The 23990-nt window shown below is 39.9% G+C and overlaps 1 protein-coding gene across 3 annotated transcripts in view; it reads left to right on the top strand.

Annotated features, from left to right (window-relative positions):
• LOC144773524 (solute carrier organic anion transporter family member 2B1-like) overlaps window positions 1-23990 on the top strand; it is a 619417-nt gene that overhangs the window by 23630 nt on the left and 571797 nt on the right. For all 3 annotated transcript variants that reach the window (XR_013599997.1, XM_078658585.1, XM_078658586.1), the window contains exon 2: window positions 19514-19625. Coding sequence is in view for 2 of the 3 variants with exons in the window: in XM_078658585.1 (XP_078514711.1) it covers window positions 19548-19625 (78 nt within the window). In the remaining variant the exon portion in view is untranslated. The remainder of the gene's footprint in view (window positions 1-19513; window positions 19626-23990) is intronic.

Genomic DNA, 23990 nt, shown 5'->3' with positions numbered 1-23990 from the left:
CTCGGGGTCTACATTCTGCTTTTAACCAAGTGTCTTTTTCCTCATCATCTGCCTCATTTTGCAAATCTCTAATTTCTTGCCATGTTTCTACAACAGATGTTAGCATCAATGAATTTGAACCATAATCTTTATTTTTCCCTCTATTTAGTGCATAATCATTTCTTGCACAAAACTTTGCAATTTCATCTGCATAAGCATTGCCTCTGGTGATAAAATCTTCACCTTTTCGATGTGCTGCACACTTCACTACAGCAATTTCCTTTGGCAACTGTATGCCATCAATTAATCTCCTGATGAACTCTGCATTTTTGATTGGAGAACCTGCTGACGTCATATAGCTTCTCTGAGACCAGAGCTGTCCATAATCATGCACAACTCCGTACCCATACTGGCTATCCGTAATTATGGTTATTCTCAAATCTTTTGCTATTTCACAGGCACGAATTAAAGCAATTAATTCAGCCACTTGTGCTGAACGAATTCCTTCAAGACATGAAGCTTCTTCAACATCTGCTACTGTGCAGACTGAGTATGCAGCTCTCAAAACACCTCCCTCTGATCTTAAACAAGAGCCATCCACAAAGAAAACTTTATCAGATTCAGGCAATGGTACATCTTTAAAGTCCTGCCTTGGCTTGGTACAATATTCCATGACATCCAAGCAATCATGCTCTTCATCATTTTCATCAATATTCTCAGTATCAGGTAACAATGTGGAAGGATTTAAATTCACACACCTTGCTATGGATACATTGTCTGATCCCAGAATAATTTTCTCGTACTTGGTCAATCTGCTGCTTGTAAGATGCTGCGTTTTACTTCTCGTAAGAAGAATTTCAACTGAATGAGGAACATAAACTTTCACAGGAAATCCCATTATTATTCCCTCACACTGCTCCAGGCTAACACTTGTTGCTGCAACTACTTTTAACCAACCTGGTAAGGCTTTGGCAACTGGGTCAAGAACTGCTGAGAAGTAGGCGATTGGCTTTCTCATGTTACCATGCCTCTGAATTAACACAGACAAGGCACATCCCTCTCTTTCGCTGCAATACAGCTCAAAACCCTTTTCGTAATCTGGCATCCCTAGAGCTCGAGCTTCACACAGGCTTCTTTTTAGTTTCTCAAAAGCTTCCAACTCAATGTCAGTAAGTACAATCGGATCTTTCACATCTGATTTTGTCAGTCTCTGCAGTGGCTTTGCAATTACTGAGAAACCACTAATCCACTGAAGACAGTACCCAACCATTCCCAGAAACATTCTCACCTGTCTTTGTGTTTTTGGAGGTTGCATTCCCTGAATCATTTTGATTCTCTCGATTGTCACCTGTCTCATTCCTTTTGCAATTCTATGACCAAGATATTTTACCTCTTGTTTACAAAATTGCAGCTTTGCAGGAGACAATTTATGTCCCTCGTCTGCCAAATGATTCAAAAGTGTAATCGTGTCTGTCACACAATTATCTCTGGTTTTTGCTGCGATTAACAGATCGTCAATGTACTGCACCAATGTCGATCTGCCAGGTAGATTCAAATCCTCCGAAGATCTCTTTAACAGTTCATTAAAGATAGAAGGACTCTCTGTATACCCTTGAGGGATTCTGCACCATGCAAGGGTCCTACTCTGGAACCGGAAAGCAAAGATTTCTTGGCTCTCTGGATGCAATGGAACAGTAAAGAACGCATTGCAAAGATCAATGACAGTATACCATTCTGCATCATGCGGTATTTGGTAAAGAATGAAAGCTGGGTTTGGAAGAACTGGGCAACAAGGAACCACAATTTGGTTAATTTTTCTCAAATCCTGAACAATCCTATATGTTCCATTTGGCTTTTTGATCCCCATAATCGGTGAGTTACAAGGACTACTCTCAATTTCTTTCAGAACACCTTGCTTGATGAATTTTTCAATTACAGGAATAACACCCTCAATCGTTTCTGCTTTCATCTTATACTGAGGAATGTTTGGAAAATCTATTCCCTGCTTCACTGTAATTTTGACTGGATCGACATATTTCATCAGACCCATCTCGTTTCCAGTCAAATCCCAAATTTCAGATTTAACTGTCTCTTTCAATTCCTCTGGCAAATTTTCTTTATCAAAGGTGGGGAACAATTTTTCTTCTTCTGCTTCAATCATTAGCATAGTCAGCCTGTACAACCCATCTTCCTCCATCATTTGCAATCCAATCCCACCAGGTGAGCAATATATTCTGCAATTCATTTTACACAATATATCTCTCCCAAGTAAATTCACTGGACTGCTATTACAAACTACAAATCTGTGTTTGTCTTTAAAATTGCCTATTTCCATATTCACAGGCTCAGTAAGATCAGTCTTCATTTGCTGATTACTAACTCAGACTACTTGGATGGTATCCCCAGAGAGAGGTAGGTTTTCAATTTCCACTGATCTAACAGTAGAACGGGTAGCACCAGTGTCCACAAGAAAAGTGATTTCTACATCATTCACCTTTCCATTTACAAATGGACCAGACTGGTCAATCTCAAGAGTGGCTCCAATCACACACTCTTCCCCCTCTCTCGGGCACCGTCTGAAGCAGTCATCAGAGTCGCTTCCTTGGTTTCCTGTTAACAAAAATTGTCCTGATGCACTTTGAAAATGTTGTCTTTGATTCCTTATTACCTGATCACATCCGCTGAATCCAATATCTGGATTGTATTTTTGACCTCCCCCACAGTTAGGGAAAGGAGGCAATGGAATCTGATTCTGCTGCTGGGTCAACTGCTGTTGTAGCTGTTGCTGAAGACTCAGATCGCCCAGTTGATGCTGCAACTGTAGCTGTTGCTGCAGATCAACATCATTCTGCATCTGTGGGTTAAATTATGTATTTTTAAATTTTCTGGGTGGGTTTTTGCACTCGTTCCTCCAATGTCCAATTTTCCCGCAGTTAAAGCAAGGCATTGTTTGTTTTAATTCTTCAATTTTCGGATTAAATTTTGGCTTATTAAAATTATTGAAATTATTTTTAAACTTCCCCTGACCCTGATTCTGAGTCTGCACAAAGTTTCCATTTTGCACAAAATTCCCATTTTTATTGTCAAGACTTGCAATCTGTTGCTCAGCCACTTTTACTTGTGCCCACATCGCCTTTTCCTTTAACTTCTTTTGTTTAGCCTCCAACTCATCACTGCAGTATTTTGCCTTCCTCAAAATATCATCAACTGAGTTTGATTGCCATCCGACAATATTATTTCTGATCATTTCTCCAATTTCTGGTCTAAGACCATAAACGAATCTGTAAATAAAGTGGCTCATGTCCTTTTCATCTAATTTTTCATAGCCACTGTATTGTTTGAAAACCAGCAATAACCTTTCATAAAATAAATGAACTGATTCTTTCGGTTCTTGATTTGTCCTGTCTATTTTAACCCAGTCAACCTCCTTTGGAGCAATTTTTTGTTTTAACCAGTAAATCACTTTTTCATAAAATTCCATGACCTCAGGTGCTGGAGCACCCGTCTCTTTAACTCGATCTGGTTCTGCTTTTGGCCAGCTTATAGCAATTTTGCATTCTGTCCAAAGATCTGATGGAACGACAATGTCGAAAAAGCCATCCAGATCAATCCACAGAACTTTTGAAACTTTAATAAACCTGTCTACCTGTCGGTACCATTCAACAGGCTTTTCTCTCAGCCGAGGAAAATCATTAGTAAAGAGCAGAATGTCCTGTCTTGACCTAGGAACATGTACAGACCCTCCACCTGCAATTTCTCTCATTGGAAACTGTTTAGACAGGTTATCCAACCTATCCAACCTCTCATCTTCCTTCTTTTTAGTCCATTTCACTCTCCATTTACTCAAGTCACCCAATTTCTTGATGTAAACAATCAATTCTTTTATGTGTGTAATTCTCCCTCCTGTATTGAAGTTCTCAATGTCCTTTTCTGTAAAATGTAATCTGTAGTGCTTTCCCAGGTTTTTCTGTTTGCTCAAATCAATTTCTAATTCTTCTGCCAGTTCTTCCAACTGATCGTATTTATTCTTTATTTTCCATTGCATACTTTTGCTGATGAACAGGAGTTCATCATATCGATAACATTTTAAACTGTCAGGACCAATTGTGCCAATTATTAATTCTTCCAAGTCTGCTTTTAATTTTGCAACATCAAGTTTTGAATTCAATCCATTTCTCTCAGGAGTTTCAGCATCTGACTCTGCACCCATTGGTGTCTGGTTAATAGAACCTTGATTAAAAGTCAAGTTAGGCATCCTTGATTTTTCACAATGTATTTCAGATAAGTCTGAATAAAATCTTTCAGCTACTTTTTGAATTTCTGCATTTAATGGAATTATTAAACCTGGCGGTTTAATTTCTTTCTGATCAAAAACAGGCTGAACAGGACCAATCGTTACTGGAACTGTCACTGCTTCCATGCTTTTAGTTAACTGCCGAATTAATTCTCTTTTGATCGCAAGTATTCTGAAGTATTTGCAACTTCCTCATTCCTGTCAGTTCTCATAAAATTTCTAGGGGCTTCCTTTTCCATTGGAAAACCTCTATTTTCAATAAAAGCACTAGAATTAATTCTTGTCTCAAACTGTTCTGGAGTTCCAAAAGATTCAGAATTATTAGGGTATAATTTTGGGGAATCATTTATTGGGGGTGCACTAGGAGTGGTTCCAGCAGGAGTGGACCATGAACGAGGCTGTCTCAAAGGGGCATTTTTATTACGCGTTGTATACATTTCTTCTAAGACTGGATCCTCTGATTCAATCTCTACAACAACATTATTTTTCTTTTCAGTTCTCTTTTCACCTGGGGACCCTAAGACCATTTCTCTAATTAAATAGAGACCATCACACATATCTCCCTGTCTCCACATACGCATTCTATCTTCATGCGTTTCTCGTTTGTAAGTCGGAGTTTTTGGAGGTCTTTTTATTCCATTTGCTTCTCTCTGTAGTTGAAACATTTCATCCTCCCATTCAACTAAAGCTTCAAATTGTGTCGGTCTAGGCCGTGGTACAAGAGCCGACATTTTCTCTCTTAAATTCCTTAAAACCTTTACATTAAATGAACCATCATCCGGCCAAGCCAATACGCCGTCGTCTTTTGTGTAATTTTTCCAAACATCAAACCACAGAACAGTATGGTAACCATATTCACCTTCCATATACGCTGCAGGTGTCTTGTACTTATGAAGTAATTTACCACCTCGCGTTTGAATTTTCTTGTCAGGTGAAATAAAAAAATTTAACTTTTGAAGTATCGAAGTCTTTTTCTCAACATGCTTAAAATAATAAGTCATTTTTAAATCAAATCCGCTTAATCAGAAATGATCGTAGATGTTTCCTGGTTGTTCCGTAACACCAGCCAATCCGTGCGCGAAACACACCAACAAACCAATCAGGTTCGAGCTACGTCACCACTCTGCTCGACCAGTAAAAACAGAGCTTCTCACAAAAGCCAATCAGTGTTCAGCTCGACAAAGTCACGTGAGCCAATCAGAGTACAGCTCGTGACGTATAGTACCCAATCACTGCGTGGACCGTGTGACGTACACAGCCGCTGCGGTTTCTCGCGTCTTACTCTCAGCGCTCACCCCTCCTTCACAAAAACTTTTCACAGCGCCATTTTAAAGACGCTTTTCTCAATGAAATTCGATTAATCAACAACAAAAAGAACAAACCATTTGTCTGTTTCTCTAATAAAGTGATAGTTTTTACAGACACACAAGAAATTCTTTGCGTGGAATAGACGACGCTATTCTCACAGAATATACATTCGCCGATAAAGTAAACTTTTGCTCTATCCTTCAAACAGGTAATAGCGAACGCGCTTCCCTCTGAATGCACATAAAGTAGCAATTCAAAGTTTGACTCGAACGGAATTACAGAACCATTTACGCACTTTCAAACGGAAAGTATCCCTAACCACACACACATGAAATCCTGGCGGGACTCTAACCCCCCACTGATAACATGAATCATCAGTAAAATAAGCGACGTTACCTTACCCTTCACTCAAGTTGAATAAATTCTATTACTTTCCCACAGAGAGTTTTAGAACGGGCGCATTGTCCCTATACTCAAAGCTTCGATTTCATAGACAATCCTCACTATGCATACACTCTATCTGACACACCTATATCCCTAACACGTGCTGCACGACGACAACACTCGTGATACACGACGATACCACAACTCTGAAACAGATCAAATGCACTGTGTGACTTGTGACTTCACGCTGGCCACACTACTCTGTACCGGTACAACTAGGATTTTTCACACAGGAAAAAACCTTTCGACTACACATAACGCAAAAGAACAAACTCAACATATGTTAAACATCAATCCTATGCCACTACCATATAGCATATAGGTTACCATAGTAACCATCCAAGTCTGCTACCAGGAAATTGATCCAGCGGGCTATAGGAAATATGTCATAAGCAACGCTACCCTACTCTACTATATACACCATCAATCAATAAACTCTCATAAGGCCCATAAATCTAAAACATGACATATTATAACCAACTGAATCATGTGACCCAATTAACCTATTCACAAATTATATACATTTATATACAACCATGGTAAATGAATTCATCATACTTCACAAACCTACAAGCTAATTAAGCCACTGTAGCGATAAGATCTAGCTATAAGTAACCTATACCCATGAAAATAACATGACCAGCTTGCTTTCCAAAGTAAGATTTTTATTAGCTACTCATTTGGAAAATTGTATTAGAAATTTTATTAATGCGATTTTATTTGAATCATTGCAATTGGTTATGACAATTTTATTATGAATCAAAAATATTACTGCAATGAAAATTATCAGTTTAGCATTTTTCAAAACCTATGTTCCTAACTAGGCTAACTATAATGAAGAATAAAGAATAAAGTCTTTAGGGGTCTTACGTGCTCCAAGGAAAGTTCATCCGCACGACACCCTCATCAAAAGGTCAGCAAGAAGAAGCAGTAACTCTTCCAAGGGGCAAGAGTTTTTATACCTTTCTACGCTAGCTAATCTAAGAAAAAGTATATTTTTCTGCTGAAATCGGAGTCCCATTGGTCCAAAAGTGACAAGCGACATGTCACCATATTTTTGAATCACAGTTCCGTCACGTTCTCAAAGACCATTGTCTTTATTTTTCGAACAGCGCAGCTTCCTCCAGTTGCAACATTTAGTACAGGGAAAGTTTTTGGCTTCCTCAGATACGTAAAACTTGTTTCAAGTCCTTTTGCCGGTTCCTGGCCTTGGCCTCGTTCAACCAAGAGACTGTCAGTTCAGCACGACAATTTTATTTCAGGACAGGAGGAAAACTACTGCCAACATGGACTCTCTCTGGCTCCCAGCAGATTTTTGATAAAACGTGAATTTTCACTAGGCCCAAAGCTTGTTCAGAAACTAGCATATAAACAAACATAAAAGAATAATTAATGCGAGTAATACAGTTCGTTCTGTTGCCACCCTCCATTTCTAATGATTAACCCATTAGTCTAAATTACCTAGCTGTAAGCAAACAAATAAAGCGGCATTTTATATCTACCATTCTTCTTTTAATCCAGCAGAATCCTTTATGCACCTATATAGAATAGAGTGACATCACATAGACAGGGAAGCAAAATAAGCACATGCCATTTATTCTAAACAGCTGCAATTAATTATGGCATGACAATAGACACGATTAATTTATTATTTTTCACAAACAAGGAAATGCAACTTTCTGCACATTTATGAGCACACATGTTAATTTCCCGCGTTTTTGTGTAAATGCAACTTAAACTAGGTTGAATTAATTCACACACAGCACAAAACATTAATAGAATTATTTCATATTATGGAAGTGTGACTTCACGAGTTGAAATAAAATAATTTCCAAATCTCGCTCCATCAGTATCAGTTCATGCTTCTTAAGGTTCATTCATACATTCGTTCATTCATTCTTTCATCCTTTTCATGCATGGGAAATCGGCTAAGCAAAAAGTCGTCCTAAAAAGCTCTATGGGATTGTACATATCTGCATTCAATAGACACATACAAATAGTTCTCCACCTTCTCTCAGGATATAGGTGACAATAATTGAGTTCTCCATAATGTCCTTGCAGACAACATATGACAGAGGATACTTAGCTGAGAAAGCCTGGGTCACTAACTCATCAGCCAATGTAGTGTCCCAATCTAAATGACAGCACCACCAAAATAAAACCATTGAATCATTTCTTTTGACCTGTACCCTTCACTTTCCTCAAAGAGATTATCTTTCTAGTCTCTCCATAGTGGATAAACCTATCAGCACTCTACTGTAACAAGAGGCAGTCACAGAATGTCCACAGATAGGTCATTGCTGTGACCTGCAACACTCATGTCGTGACAGTCTGAAGACTGGAGACACATGGTTCCGGAACCCTACATGAGACTGCATCCGCAGCTTGGTTTACATTGCTAAATTTACATTCTGGATCTTCCTTAACTGCACTGGCACAAGAATCTAACTCCCAGTCCGCACAAGCGGCTTGCTCCAACTTGAACGATTGTCACCTTGGAACCCTGCTACCTGGTCTCAGCCTTCCGGTACGTCACCCCTCGTACCTTCACCCAGACCTTTACTTATATGGTCCCACGCCGGTCACTCTTTATCTTGCCTCCAAAGGCAGCCTGGCCATTGACGCAGAAAATTAAGTCATATGTAAACAGGCATGCTTATTAAAATGTCCTGAAGATGATCCCAGTATTGTCTTAAGAGATCGAAACGCCGCCAACACCTTGTACACCATATACGCTTGTTTAAAATGTCCTAATTTTTGTGTAATGGTGTCTACTGTATATTCTGTTTGTTCTATGAGAAATGTGCTGAAAACAAACATTTTCCCTTCCCTGAACCCCTCACTTTATGTTGTACGTCTTTCTTGCTAAAGTTGTATACAGGCTTGTATCCCACTTAAAACTGCTTCTTGTTTATTCTTTGTAAATATTGAATTGATTGCACATTAAATATCTGTCCAGCCGGACAAATTTCTACAATATAGCACTGATCGGGTCTATATTTATTGTCTTTCAACTATTTTTTGTTTTGGGACCACTGTCTTTAGAAAAAAGTACAGATAGGTCATGGCACTTCTCTATTTAACGCGCAGATCAAATCCTGAGAATCTAAACAATTTCTGACCATTATCCGAGCTACATCGCTTGGTGAAAATACATGAAAGCCACACTGAGACACACCGAAAAAATTGTAAATATGAAAATGTCCTCCTTGGCAAACTTACATTTGGTTTCAAAACAGATGTAGCATGACAAGCGCAATTATAAAACTAATGAATTCTAGGCAGTGGGGCCCCTGCTGCTCACACAGTTGGATTGGGTGATAATGTTTGAAACTATAGATCACTTTAATTCTGATTGAAATGCTAAAGAATGAGGGTGAGTGTATCATTCCTCAGATGGTTCTCCTCATACCTCAACAATCAGTACCAACACTAAAGCTGTGGAGCACCACTTACAGCTTGTTGTGGGTCCTGACATGTGACTGCAATGATCCATACTTTCCCCCACTCTTACATATAGATCCACTTGAAAAAAAAGTGGGAAGAATGACATGTAACTTTGGATGATACTACATTAACTGAAAGGCAACCCACTTAAAATAGAATGACTTCTTATATTCTCAAAACAGCAATTTTCCAAACAAATTGTGGCTGAAAATGTGTACGATATTTAATTGCCAACACTCCACTGAAGATCTTACCAAAGCACTGTTTTGAACAAGCTCACTCTCATCCGCTAACAGGTGAAAGGGAAATATCAACTGAAATTATTTAGAGATATGAAGCTGTCCATTTCAGAAAATGACAGTAAACAAGTAATTCAAGCCCCAGTGGCATCGATGTTAGATTATGTAAAGCCACTGCTTTTTGGAATTCCTAAAAATACCCTCACACCTGTTGCTAGACTTGCCACTGGATCACCACAGTTTGATCATACCATACCAATCTTTATTTTACTAAGTGGACTCCCCATTGAGGCAAAACTCTGGCATTCCAACCTACCTACAAGAATGTGAACATCTCAGTTAGTGAGAGACAGACTTAGAAGCTCAAACTGTTTATTACTTGAAACGTCATCATTCAAGAAGACAAAGACACCAAAGCAATATTTTTTCGGAAGTGCACTAAGAGTCTAGTACTACATCTCTATGAATATTACAACATTTCAAGCTCTGTCATGAAACATTTTTTTTTAAAAACTTACATTTTTGTTCCTACGGTGGTTCTTCTCACTGTAATGTCATGTATAGGTGAAATTAGGTCTTATTTTGTGTTTGGCAGAATGCGTACTCCACCCACAAACCTGCCAGAATACTGTGCCCACTAAATTATGAGCCCATTCACTCTTTTTTGGAAACAGGTAATCAATCAGGTTTTCTACTGGCAAAGCATATGTTGGCTCTGCCAGTGGAAACCTTTATCTTGTGTCCTTTGTGACATTGGGCTGTCGCTCAAAGCACTTCAGACTGCCACCCTATGTAGGGAAAACTTAGTGGTCATGGACAGGAAATCAAAATAATGATGCATACAACCAGAAGAAAACTCACAGTATGTCAGGGACATCATTTTAATTTTTTCCCAAAAACAAACTCCCACTTGAAAAATAAAGTTCAGATTGTGAGCTAAATTTTGAAGAACCGAAAACTTTGCTTAGCTCTGTAGTAAACATGATGGCCGCTCAGCAAACCTTCTGTGCCTGCAATTGTGCTCTTGCTCAAGGCAAATAGGGGTCCACCTGCCTATCAGAGCTCTCTCACTATGGGGGTGGTCTTCAATAAGGTCAGCAAAGTAACTCACTGCCATGCCTTGGTGGATCAATGAATTGGCTGAAACGTTCGCAGCATGTAAGTATTTAATCATCCACAACAAGTTACTATATTCTGTATATTACCAATGATATCCTTCATTTTATCATGGGATATGTAGTGCAGAAAGTCCTCTCCTAGATCTTACAGGAATGGGTCGAAATAGGAACCTATACTCCTCCGACCCTGCGTTGGCTTCAATGTGCTGGTGTAAAGTGCTCTGTCACCCTCTGGTGCCCCCACGCACAATATGTCAGTACTGCAAGTTGATACTGCAGCACCCTATCCAAGTACTCTCCTCAACTCGATCATTGATGGGGCCTGATGGTGCTAAAGAGATTATGTTCTGTGTTGAACTGATACTACCCCTCAAGTTTGCTCCAGGCTTTACATCAATGGTTTGTGCTAAGCTGCAGAAAGATATGGAACATTTGATGAACTTGTCTTTCCTGTGTCTGCCACAGCTCAAGTTTTTCATGCAGTGCAGAGATAATTTTATTTTTATAGAGAAGATTATACTGTTATTCCTGGCTCTATTCTGCCTAGCAGACACAGTCAGCCACATTGGAAGTGGATTTTGAAGGCCTTTCCATGGGGGTGGTGCTGCCATGGAAAGGCTGGCAGAGATTGGCCTTGGGGGCATGTTGCGGGCCCCCCTGGTGGGGTGGGGATGGGGGAACCTGTGGTTCCCCCCTACATGTTGCTGCACCAAGTGGCAGGAACCTTGTGGTGCCTGCCATGTGATGCAGTGACATGCCAGGCATGCGATTTTGACATCGCAGCGGGTGCTGCTGTAAACCGCACCCGCCGCAATGTCAAAATGCAGAATGTGACTGCCAGGGTTGCAGTCGCATCTTGATTAGCGGTGCGGGACCAGCGCATGTCTGGCAGTTGGTCCCAACAACGCGAGGATGGCGGGCGGACTCAGGTCCGCTCACCATTCTAATAGGTCCCTAAGTTAATATAGTGGATCATGACAGCCCCACGGTGTATTGCTTGGGATGTTTTTTATGATGGAATTTATGATAATTAGGAATTATTGCATAGAATGGCTTACATAATTTTCAGTGCATATCGAGCACATATTAGCTGTTGTACGTTTTATACCGATTTGGAATATGTTTTTCCCCACATTTGGTTTTTGTGTTTTCTATTTGTTTTTGATTATAGTACATGCCAATTTTGCATTTTCTGCATGTGATTGTGGTCAAGACGTAACACAACCTGTTTTTTAAACACAGCAACCATATGCACTGTTTACATTTATTACTGTTTGCAGTAGATGATTTACTTTTATTTGATTTAGTTTAAATCATAAAAGGGTGGCAAATCCACCAATATACACAATGTGCAAGGGCGATTATATCAATGCATTAATTAACATAAATCTCATCAAATTTACTAAAATGATTATATCAATGCATTAATTAACATGAGTCTCATTACGATTTACAAGAAAACAAGTTTAAAAGGATTGAAGTGGGTTGTTGATTTGAAAGAAGACTAGTACGGGGGGCGTGGCTTGAACGCCGCACAAGATGGCGGCTTGACTGCGGAGCTCCGGACATCGAGCGCCGACACCAGCGCTTTTATCAGCATTTCCTGCACCTGTATGGACGCCGACTTCATTTTCTTGCATCGGAGCGTGAGGTGAGCAGATTGAAATCACCTGCGTCCCTCTACTCCGTCTGCATGCATATTTTTCGTGACTGACGCGGTGCGCTTTCAGGCGGCCGCCATTTTCTCTCAACTTATGCCGCGTCTTCAGACTCTGTCACCGGAAGACCTACGCCACGGTACGGTGCTTTCCTCATAAAACCCTAATACAGCAGCAATGATGAAATGCGCACTGTTGGTGTTCCTCCTCAGCTGCAACCTCCCGTTGGCGTTTTTCAGCCTTTAATGCCCCTTTTTCTTCACGCTGACTAATGTTTTCAAGCTGAGTTTCTTCATTTAAGCGCCACTCTTCACTGGAATTTACCGAGCAGGCTGCCACTTGTTTCTGTTTCTCCTCAACAATGTTTATCTGTTCTTCCACATGATGCAGACAATTTACCATCTCCTGCTCAATATGTGCAATTACAATTCCAGTCTTTTTGCCTGCTTCTGAACCTTTATTTTATTGATGTCTATTGTGTGACGCATTTTTCTTTCTTCTGCGTAACCCGGCTGTGACATCAATATCTTGAACTCTATTTCTCACCGCACTACTATTTTTTCACATCAAGGAGTGCCTTCTTCACAAATTTCCTGTCCTCTGAATCTGCAGGAACACTATTATTTATCTCCCCTACCATATATGGGGAAACTGCGCACTCTCAAACTTACAGCTTCTAAGACCAAACCGCGTCATTCCTCAGACTCTGACTCGACGACGCAGGCCATGGATGACACCGTTCTTCCTAAAACGGATGCTACACGTGGGGCAATTCCTAAAGCTACTGTCACCAGTAAACTTCTACCACCTGGCTCCACGAAACGTCACAGGACAGGTCCTCCATCTCCAGGTTCTGAGTCATCACCCACATCCATGGATCTCATTCTTGAAGAACTCCGAGCACTTAAGCCCTTCATGGCTGAAACTACTAAAACACTGCAATTTCTTCATGATAAATGGTCCACTCTCGAATCCAGAGTCCTGTTAGTGGAACAATCAACGGAGGCTTTACAATCTTCCTGTTCTAGGATTTCCACATTGGAGAAGGATGTCTCTCTCTTAAGGCGACAGACTGAGGAGTTGGAAAATAGAAATCGTCGCAATAACCTACGCCTTTATAATCTTCCAGAGCTCACAGACGGGTCCAATCCAACCACCTTCTTCCAAACCTTTTTACCAAAAATTTTGGATCTTCCATCTTCTGTCACACTTAACATTCAACGTGCTCATAGACTGGGTCCGAAAGTTTCCTCCAAACCCCGCGGAGTCATCATGCTCTTCCTACAATATACTGACCTTCTCCAAGTACTCTCGGCAGCCAAAGCTCAAAAACAAGTTATGTGGGAAGGTCACCGTCTGTATCTCTCTCAAGATGTGGCTAAAGTGACAGCTGACCGCAGGAAACAATTTCTTGATCTACGACCACGGTTGCGGGACCTTGGTGCCAGATTCGGTCTCCTCCATCCTTGCCTCTTCAAGGTCACGTATAAAGAAAAGACAACGACTTTTGAAGATCCACGAACCCTTGAAGAATTCCTCCGTCACCATGAAACCGTCAACATGGACACTGCAAGACCAGTTTAATCATTTATATGTTTTCCTGATTGACTAAAATGTTTATCCTTTTGTTTCCCTACTGTGCCTAGTATCGACTTCCCTTATCCTATTGTGTACTCACATCTCTTGTTTACTTTGTTCTAATATTGCGAAGTTCCTTTATTCGGCGTTCTTATGTACTCCTAACTTCTCTTTTCCATTTTTGTCTCATCACAGATCCTCTCCTTGTGTTCCCCGTCCCGGTGTAGTTTTTGCTCCCTTCAATTGATCCTAAGCTGGTTCCTCCGGTGTTCGATGACGTGAGTTTCTGTTGTTGATGTCGTCCTCTTCTGGCGTCGTCACCCCTCAGTTCTCATTTGTATTTGTTGTTATGTCTCTTCTCTTGACTTGTTCTCTCTTACCTTCTTTTCTACTCCTTTCTTTATCTCTCATCTCTCTTACTCTCACCTTTTCTCTCTATCTCTCTTATACATCTGTTCTTGCAATTTTACTACCTCTCTCAACCTTTCTCAAATGCTTTTCTATTTCATTTTTCTCTTTCTTTACTTTATCATCTACATACTTTTTTGCTCTTTGTCTCTTACATTTCATGTTTTTTGCATTATTCTTGCACCTCTCTTCAACTTCTTGCCTATCTCTTACTATATTTTACCTCATATCATTTTACTAAGCTTACAAATTCCGAGTAGTTACATGGAATGTTAAAGGGTTAAATAACCCCATTAAGCGTCAACGCGTCCTAACCCATTTGGCGCGGCTTAAGGCCGATGTAGCTCTCATACAAGAATCCCACCTTTCGGACACAGAGGCTACTAAACTTAAACGTTGCTGGGTAGGACATGTTTTTCACTCTCCTGCTTTAGGTAAGAAAAATGGTACTGTTATTTTATGTCATAAGAAGTTAACTGTTTCTGTTGTAACTCAAGAAAATGATGATAGAGGCCGTTGGGTTATTACTAAGCTCCTTATTGATAAAATACCTATTGTTATCTTTAATGTTTACGCTCCTACAGGTGTTGATAAGTTGTTTTGGCCTGCTATTTCTGATAAATTAGTTACTCTTAATGAACGGTATGTTATCTTTGGTGGTGATTGCAACCAAGTCCTAGACCCTTTTTTGGATAGAAATTCCAAAGTTAAATTTATCCCTTCCAAGATGCATTCCCAATTTATTACCTCGATTCAAAACTATGCTCTAGTTGATATTTGGAGATTATGTAATCCTGACCTTAAAGAATATACGTTTTATTCCCCCACCCATCATTCTCAATCTCGCATAGATTATTTATTTCTCAGTAAATCCCTAGCACAACTTGTTACTCATTCAGAAATAGGTTCCATTCTAATCTCAGACCATGCCCCCGTTTTTGTCGATATTGACCTTATTCCCTTCTCCCCTAATTCGGGACGTTGGAGATTTAATAATTCTCTACTGTTGGACCCCATTTTCACCACTAAATTTATAGAGTTTGCCTCTGAATTTTTTACACTGAACCACCTCCCTGAGTCCTCCTTTGTCACTGTTTGGGACTCTTTTAAAGCAGCTGCTAGAGGATTTATCATTAATTTTGTCTCTCAAAAGAAAAAACAGTCGATTCTTAGGTCAACTCAAATTTTGGATAAAATAAAGAAACTAGAATATACATATTATAATTCTACCTCTGAATCATCACTTCGTGAACTTCTCTCTGCCAAAATTGAATTTAATAGGTTTACTACTAACGCAGCTTCTAATTCTCTTCTTAAATGTAACTCCCGCTATTATGGAGGTCAAAACAAAATGGGTAAACTTCTCGCTAACTACCTCAAAATACGCAAAGAAAGAACGAAGATTGAGTCCTTGCTAGATTCTGCCGGTGTTTCTCTGTTCAAAGACAAAGATATATTAGCTCAGTTTGTCTCATTTTACCAAACTTTATACACTCCTGAGTCTAGTCCTGATCCTGATGACCTTTTATCATATTTCCATGATATCCCTTCCCCTCAATCTTCTCATGTAGACTTTCAATCCTTGGATTTAGACATTTCCCCCTCTGAAATTTCACATGCGGTTTCGATCCTCCGTAGAGGCAAAGCCCCAGGACCGGACGGTTTTACTATTGAGTTTTATAATCACTTCTCCTCCCTTCTCCTCCCTAAGCTTTTACTATTATTTCAGTCCTTTGTCCAATCTGGATTTTCTCAAGGATCTTTTCAGGAAGCATTAATTTGTCTCATACCCAAGCCAGATAAAGATCATACATTATGTAAAAATTATCGCCCAATTTCTCTGGTAAACACTGATTATAAAATCTTCGCCAAAATTATAGTCCTCAGACTTGACCCTCTACTACCAGAACTTATCGGCCCGGAACAATCCGGATTCGTTAAAGGTCGCCTGTCATCTGATAATTCTCGTGTTTTCTTTAACATTTTAAGTAAAGCGTCTTCTCTTCCATCTCCTCTGGCTGCCATTTCTCTCGATGCCGAGAAGGCCTTTGATAGAATAGGATGGGATTTTATGTTTCAAGCTCTTCGTTGGTTTGGTTTTCCACCTAAATTCATTTCTCTTATTTCTTTACTTTATTCCAGTCCCCATGCCTCCATCTTTGCCAACGGTATCACTTCTGATTATTTTCCTCTTCACAGAGGAGTCCGTCAAGGATGTCCTCTATCTCCTCTTCTATTTATCCTAGCTCTAGAACCCTTCTTAACTAAAATTAGACGAGATGAACACATTTCAGGTTTTCAATATGGCCCCCAACAACAGGTTAAGCTCTCGGTCTACGCCGATGATATTTTATTTTATTGCTCCGACCCTCAAACAACCTTACCTTCCTTCCTTAATCAGGTATCTGCTTTCTCTATCGTATCTGGATATAAACTTAATACGGACAAATGTGAAATACTCCCCCTGAACCCATTATGCCACAAACATCTATTTGACACCTCTGGCTTCTCCTGGCAACCCTCTAAGATTAAATATTTGGGTGTCTGGTTCGCCCCTCGCCTTTCTGATACCCTAAAATTTAATTTTGAATCTCTCTCTACTAAGATCACTACTTCTACCACTCGTTGGAATCCTCTCTTTCTTTCATGGTGGGGACGGTTGGACTCCATAAAAATGATGCTAGCGCCTTTGGTTCTCTACACCATTTCTATGATTCCTATTCACATTCCAAATCATTACTTCAAGTTAATAGATTCTATTTTGGTGAAATTTTTATGGAAAGGAAAAAGATCTCGAATAGCTCTTTCTGCTTTGAAGAGGGATAAATCTATGGGCGGGGTCAAATTCCCCAATTTTAAAGCGTATCATACTGCCTTTTCTCTAAAACAAGCTTTACGCTGGCTCTCTTCAGATCTTCCGTATTATCCCCCACTTTGGCATACGCTAGAATCATCCTTCCTTCATCCCTATGACTTCAGGGAAGTTCTTTCCTTTTCCTCTAATGTCTCCTCTCTTCGATCTCCTATAATTTCTCGAACTCGCTCCCTTCTTCAACCTTACTTGTTATCCTTTTATCCTTCTACTTCTTCTGTTCACTCTCAACCTATTTGGCATAATAAGCACCTTCAAATTCGCAATCGCTCTCTCTATTGGAAATCTTGGCACTCTCGTGGTTTAAAATGGATTTCTCAACTTCTTTTTAATGCCAATCCTCTCCCCTTTCACCTTCTTCAAGAACAATTTTCACTACCTTCCTCTTCTCGTAAACAATATTTATCGCTGATCCCATCCCTTCTCCAATATCTCTCCGATCTTCCCAATACCAATTCTATACCTTTACCTCATCTTTCCATCTCTAATGCCCTTGACCAATCCCCCTCTGCTTCTTTTCTATATAAAGCTCTACAATCATCGACTGAACGCTCTAAATCTAAAATTGAGTTGGCTTGGGAAAAAGACTTGTCTCCCTATTTTTTGGGATAAAATTTGGTCTAAAATCCACAAAACATCTAGAGCTGCCAATACTACCCAAACCTTATTTTTTATTTATAATCGTACATTATATACTCCCTTTATCCTGTCATCTTTCTCATCAGATACTCCTTCCACCTGTTGGTCCTGTTCTTGTCCTATAGCTGATTTGAAACACATGCTCTTTGAATGTCCTCCCATTCTCCATTTCTGGCATTTAGTTTGGTCCCAAATCCAAACACTTTTCAACATCACACATCCCTTTTCCATCCTTCATATTTTTCTAGGTTCCCTTTCCCCTGATCTTCCTGGATCTCACCTCAAACTCAAATTACTGGATCTCCTGATTGCCATAGCCTTTCACCATATTACATCACATTGGAAACAAGCTAATGATGTTTCCTTCAATGCATGGTGGAACGCAGTATGTTTTAACCATCGTCTAGACACAAATTTTGTATCCCCTATTTCCCTAGCAATTAAACGTGACCTACTATGGATCCCCCTTACCGAATATCTATCCCAGATCTCTAGACCACCTCCCATTTCTCCATTACGCAATGTCGAAGTTCAAAAACCACCATGAATATTTTGTCTCAATATGTGTGAGCTTATTGATGCACACTATGTTTTCTTATTGTTATTTCTAAGATATACACTTTTAATGATTTTCCTTTCTCCTCAATATTTTTACATTTCTTCAATATACATTGTTCTGTTTATTTTCATGAATAATTCTACTGTAATGTAAGAGAAAAGTTGTGTTTTTTATAACTTATGATTGTTTCTTCCTGTAATGCTTTTCTATTTCATTCCTTAATAAAATTCAAACTTAAAAAAAAAAAAAAAAGAAGACTAGTACCGTAGATCGAATCGAGTGAAACCAGGATAAAGTGCTTGGTGCTGTAAACTAATAGTCTACAATAGAAAAAATGCTCAATTATACTTTGGACTACTACCGTTGTTTGCAGTAATCGTCTGATATTTTTTGTTACACGATGTATCTATAAACTGAAGCCACAATTTTTTGTTTTGTTCTATGTGCCTCACTTCCAAGTTTGTATGGCTGGGTTTTATTCAATATCGTATTTGTACCGAACTCTCTGAGCCAGTCAAGAGAAGACTCCTCAGCCCTGTCTGACCATAGGGGCCATTTATATCCAGTTTTATATGGCGCAGGCTCGACCCAAAGGTATTGGACTCCTCAGCTCTGTCTGCTCCTGAGAGCCCTACAGGTCAGCTCTGCGAGTAGGGACACTGCAGGAGACAGGACCACTCAAATGCGAAAACAAATGGTTTTGAATCACTTTAAACCCTTTACAATGCTTATTCACATGGGGCAGTCAAGAAACTTGGCCGGACTGCCCCACCCCCGCAACAAAATCAACCTCCACCCCATCAGCCCCCACTGGAAACCAGTAGTGGGAGTTTGGGCCTAATAATAAAAGTTTGTACCTGTTAAGCAACCAGTGTTATTTTCAAACATTTCATTGTTGAATAGTATTGAAAAGACCAACCTAGTATGTTTGTAGGACTCTCTGGTTTAAAAACATGTTTTATTTTTTCAGACTATCTGGTTAATTAAAATATACAGCCAGTAATATGGAAGCCTCAATACCAAAGAACTGTGCCACCCAAGAAAGAAAAGCATGCTCCAAGAATCCCTTTTCTAGCATAAAGGTAAGACAAGTAATGAAAGACATTGGTGTTGTGGGCCGTACGCCAGGGGACTGGCAAGAAAACGAAATACGAAATGTTGCATGATCATTTGTTAGCAATGTTTAGGTTTCTTACTTAAGAAATTCCACTTGCATCGCATGGCATGAAGTGCTATATAAACACAAATTAATTTAATATAAAAACCCTTGCAGGCAAACTATCAGCCTTAAATTAGGCACAACTCAATAGGGCGACCAAATATTCCCACAAGAGACTGGTTATAAACATTACCAACATCGAGTGTTCTCCTGAAGGAAAGACATATTTTCCACTCAGTTACTCATTTGAGGGATATGGTAATTGTATATCTATTCCATTATAGGAAAGGTAGCCAAGAACAATGATTTATATTGAAAAAACTGTGGCTAACAGTATTTTCTCATACATTAACATACATTTTATTAATCACAAAGAATATCAATCATATTGGTCAAATAAAACAGACTTTCCCGCTGTCAGAATAAGATCAGCAAGTTCTATTTCTCTCAATTTCGGTGGTAATCTCAGACACTTAGGGAGACCACCCAGCCGTATTGTCCTGCTGTCCTGTTTACATTTAGGAACTGTGCCATCACTCCATCAAACAATTTATGTGGATGTGGTGGCCAATGTGTCTATGTTTTGGTCTCTATATGTCTAACAAGTACACAAGACCACTCTGAGGACCAAGTGTTGAGTTGCACAATACTGTAGACCCAATGTACTATCAATATTGCCATAATCCAAAGCTCAACAATTGAGTACATTCTCAGAATCACTCACAAAATGCCAAGGCCTCCAAGTCAAAACTGAAGTCAAAGACAAGCTGATTCAAGTAACATGAGTGAGAACTTCATAATATTTGTAGCCGATCTTTATCATCAATCATTGCCCATTTGAATGTTTGCAAAGTTCACATAGTCACCACTCTAGGCTTAACCAGAGATGTGCCTAGAATTGCCATCGCAACTGAGAGAAATAATGTTTGGTGATCTAATTCTGACAGCGGGAAAGTGTGTTTTATTTGACCCATAAGACATGTCATTGCGTAAGGAAGTTTGCCTAGCTGCAATTTTTGCTGTATACATTTTTCTTTATGACATTATGAGCATTATGTGTAAGGGAATTGATTACAGTTATCAAATTAAATGAGTAACTGAGTTGCAATATTTCTCTCCTTCAGGATACACTTTGTGTTGCCAATAAAAACGACAATTGGCAAAGCCAATATGGTTTGGCTAGTAGAACTATTGGCTTTGTTAATGTTATGAGTCATGTTAAAGAACGTTGTGGCTGCTGTGCACCAGAGTAGAAAAAAAATCCTTATGAATCATCTCTGGCCAAGTCTACAGTCATGCTGGTCAGCAAAAAACAGTCATTCGCCATTCTAATAAAACATGTACAGCTTTGCATGTGAATTGGCAGAACCCGTAGTGGTTCCTGCAGACAGGAATCTTCATTTGCTCCAGGATAAATCTGTTGAAGCTTTACTAAGAAAATTCACATCATGGGTTCAGTTTAATGTTTGATCGGCAGATTATCATGTATATGTTTCCCGATATTCTTCTGTTTTGTATCCATCTCAATAGGTCTCAGAACAATACATCTTATGTGTGTGTGTATGTGTACTTGTCTGTCTATATATATATATGTGTATACCCACACACACATCCAGCCACTCACACACCCACTCTGAGAAAAATGACTCACACGTCCATTTACACACTCATGCAACCATTCACTCAGTCACACATCCATATAGTCACTCACAAACCCACTCATTCAGTCACTGATACATCCACTCGGAGACCCATTGCTAGACACACTCACAGACCTACACAGCCACTCACACACCTACTCATGTAGTCACATACACACCCATAAAGCCACTTACACACCCACTCACTGACCCACATAGGCACTCGCATACCACTCAGAGACCCAAACAGTCACTTATATATCCCCTCATACACTCACTCACCCACAGACACTCACACATTCACTTATAAGCCCCTACTCACACACCCATACAGCCACTCATATACCCACTTAGACCCACACAAGAAGTCATACTCCCTTTCATATAACCATATACACACCAATGCAGCTACTCACAGCAGACCCACCCAGCCACCTATACACCCATGTATATACCTATCCATAACACATCCACAAAATCACTAACACACCCACACACACATACAGCCACTCACACACCCACTATGAGAAAAACGACTCAGACACCCATTTATACACTCACACAACCATTTAAACACTCAGTCACACATGAATATAGGCACTCACACACCCACTCACACACTCATACAGTCACTGATACATCCACTCAGAGAACCATTGCTAGACCCACTCACAGACCCACACAGACACTTACACACCCACACAACCACTCATACACAGTCACACACCCATGCAGCCACTCACACATCTACTCAGACACCTATAAAAGCATTCACTAACCAACTCAGACACCCATGCAGCCTCTCACACACCCAGTCAGAGATCTAAAAACTACCACATATCCATTTACATACTCATAAAGGCCACTCACACATCCACTTACTGACCCAAAGAGCCAGTCATATATCCACTCATAGACCTATGTAGGCACCCATACACGCACATACTCACGTATACAGCTAGAGACACACCCACTCACAGACCCACATAGCCACTTATACACCCATATACACACATGCAGCACAAACCTACACACACACTTATACACTCAGACCACCACTCACACACCCATTCACCCACTCACAGCCAGTCACTCATCCACGATGAGACCACTTTCACACTCATTCACACTCCCATACAGTTACTCACATACCCATCCACAGACTCACGCACACACTAACATACCCACTCACACACTCACTACTCACTCACCCAGTTACGCAGCCACACAGCCAAAGGTTGCAGGGAAGTTATAATTTGGAAATTGCATTAACACCCATATACATTCACAGAAATAAACAAATAGCCTGTCAGTTGGTTTAATTATACAGGATCTTTTGGATTTGAGTGTGCTAAATAGAATTCCAGTGTTGCGTTACAGACACTTGAATTTGAACGGAGAACCACAGACACAAGCTTAACTTAGAGAAAACCAAGATTTTGATCACTGGGGCCAGTTCGGTCTTTTATGCTCCCACTTTGTTTGAAAATAAGTTGCCACTTAACTGCACTTTTAATGTATTCATAGTGTTGGCTTACTGTTAAGAAGATTCTCCTTTTTAACAGAAGATGGTCTTGCTCAACTTACTACCATCGTAGGGTCCTGCCCAAGTGACAGTAATTCTCTTTTTATAGGAGTCCTGTAATATCTAATGCTATAGCTCCAGATAATCTGATATTTGGTCACCTGCCTTTTACGTAGCTCACAACCTTTGACAATGCATTCCTGTGAAGCAGCCGCGGGGTGACGTTGGGAGGGGGAGGGGCAGGGTGGGGGGTAGTTATGTATGGATTACGGACTTTAAAAGGTACATAAACATATATAAAACCAATTTCGTTCCACACACTGCATCACATTTTGTGATGCAGTGTGTGCAACGAAATTTGTTTTATTTATTTTTATGTTCACTTACCATTTAAAGTCCGTAATCCGTACATTACTACCCCTCACCCTGCCCCTCTCCCTCCCCACATCACCGCCCGGCCGGTACACCCACTACCCACCGCGGCTGCTGTGAAGGCTACTCTTCACTGGCTATAAATGGCTAAGTGTGTACAACTTGAAAGGTCTATCACAGTTTCACTGTGCTATTTGACTAAGAGATGATGTTCCATATTTTTGAGCTGCTAGAGTATGTTGTCTTATGGAGGGAAAAAAGTGTGTGTGTGTAAAGAAAAGGGAATGATTTGAAAGAGGTAAGGCTGGTAAGACAGTGGTCTTCATTAAACACAGGGCAAACTTGAAATAGTTTGAAATCTCTTCTAGAGACTTAGGAAGAAACCTCTCAGAGTATATTTGCTGCTTTCGCCTTTTTTGGACTTTTTTGCCTTTTTGGAGATTAACAAAGAGTGTCACTTACAGTACTTAAAATCTAAGATGGTCATAGATTCCAGGATATGAAAATTAATGAATTACTAATAGTACTTCAGGTGTACTCTTTCACATACTCATATACCTTTGGGAATCGCTCAGAAAATCCAGCTCATAATTAATAAAAATGTAAGGAGGGCAAAGTCCTATCTATTTGTACTAATTGTAGATGTATAGACTTTCTTGCCAGCCTCATGTTTTCCAAATATATCATAAAAGACATTCATGCATGATGAGTAGCTTCATGGCATTGTTTTTTCTTCAGGTGTGGCTGTGTG

This window comes from Lissotriton helveticus, chromosome 8 (assembly GCF_964261635.1).
Source record: "Lissotriton helveticus chromosome 8, aLisHel1.1, whole genome shotgun sequence".
NCBI lineage: Eukaryota > Metazoa > Chordata > Amphibia > Caudata > Salamandridae > Lissotriton > Lissotriton helveticus.
This window is presented reverse-complemented; position numbering and strand designations above follow the sequence as displayed.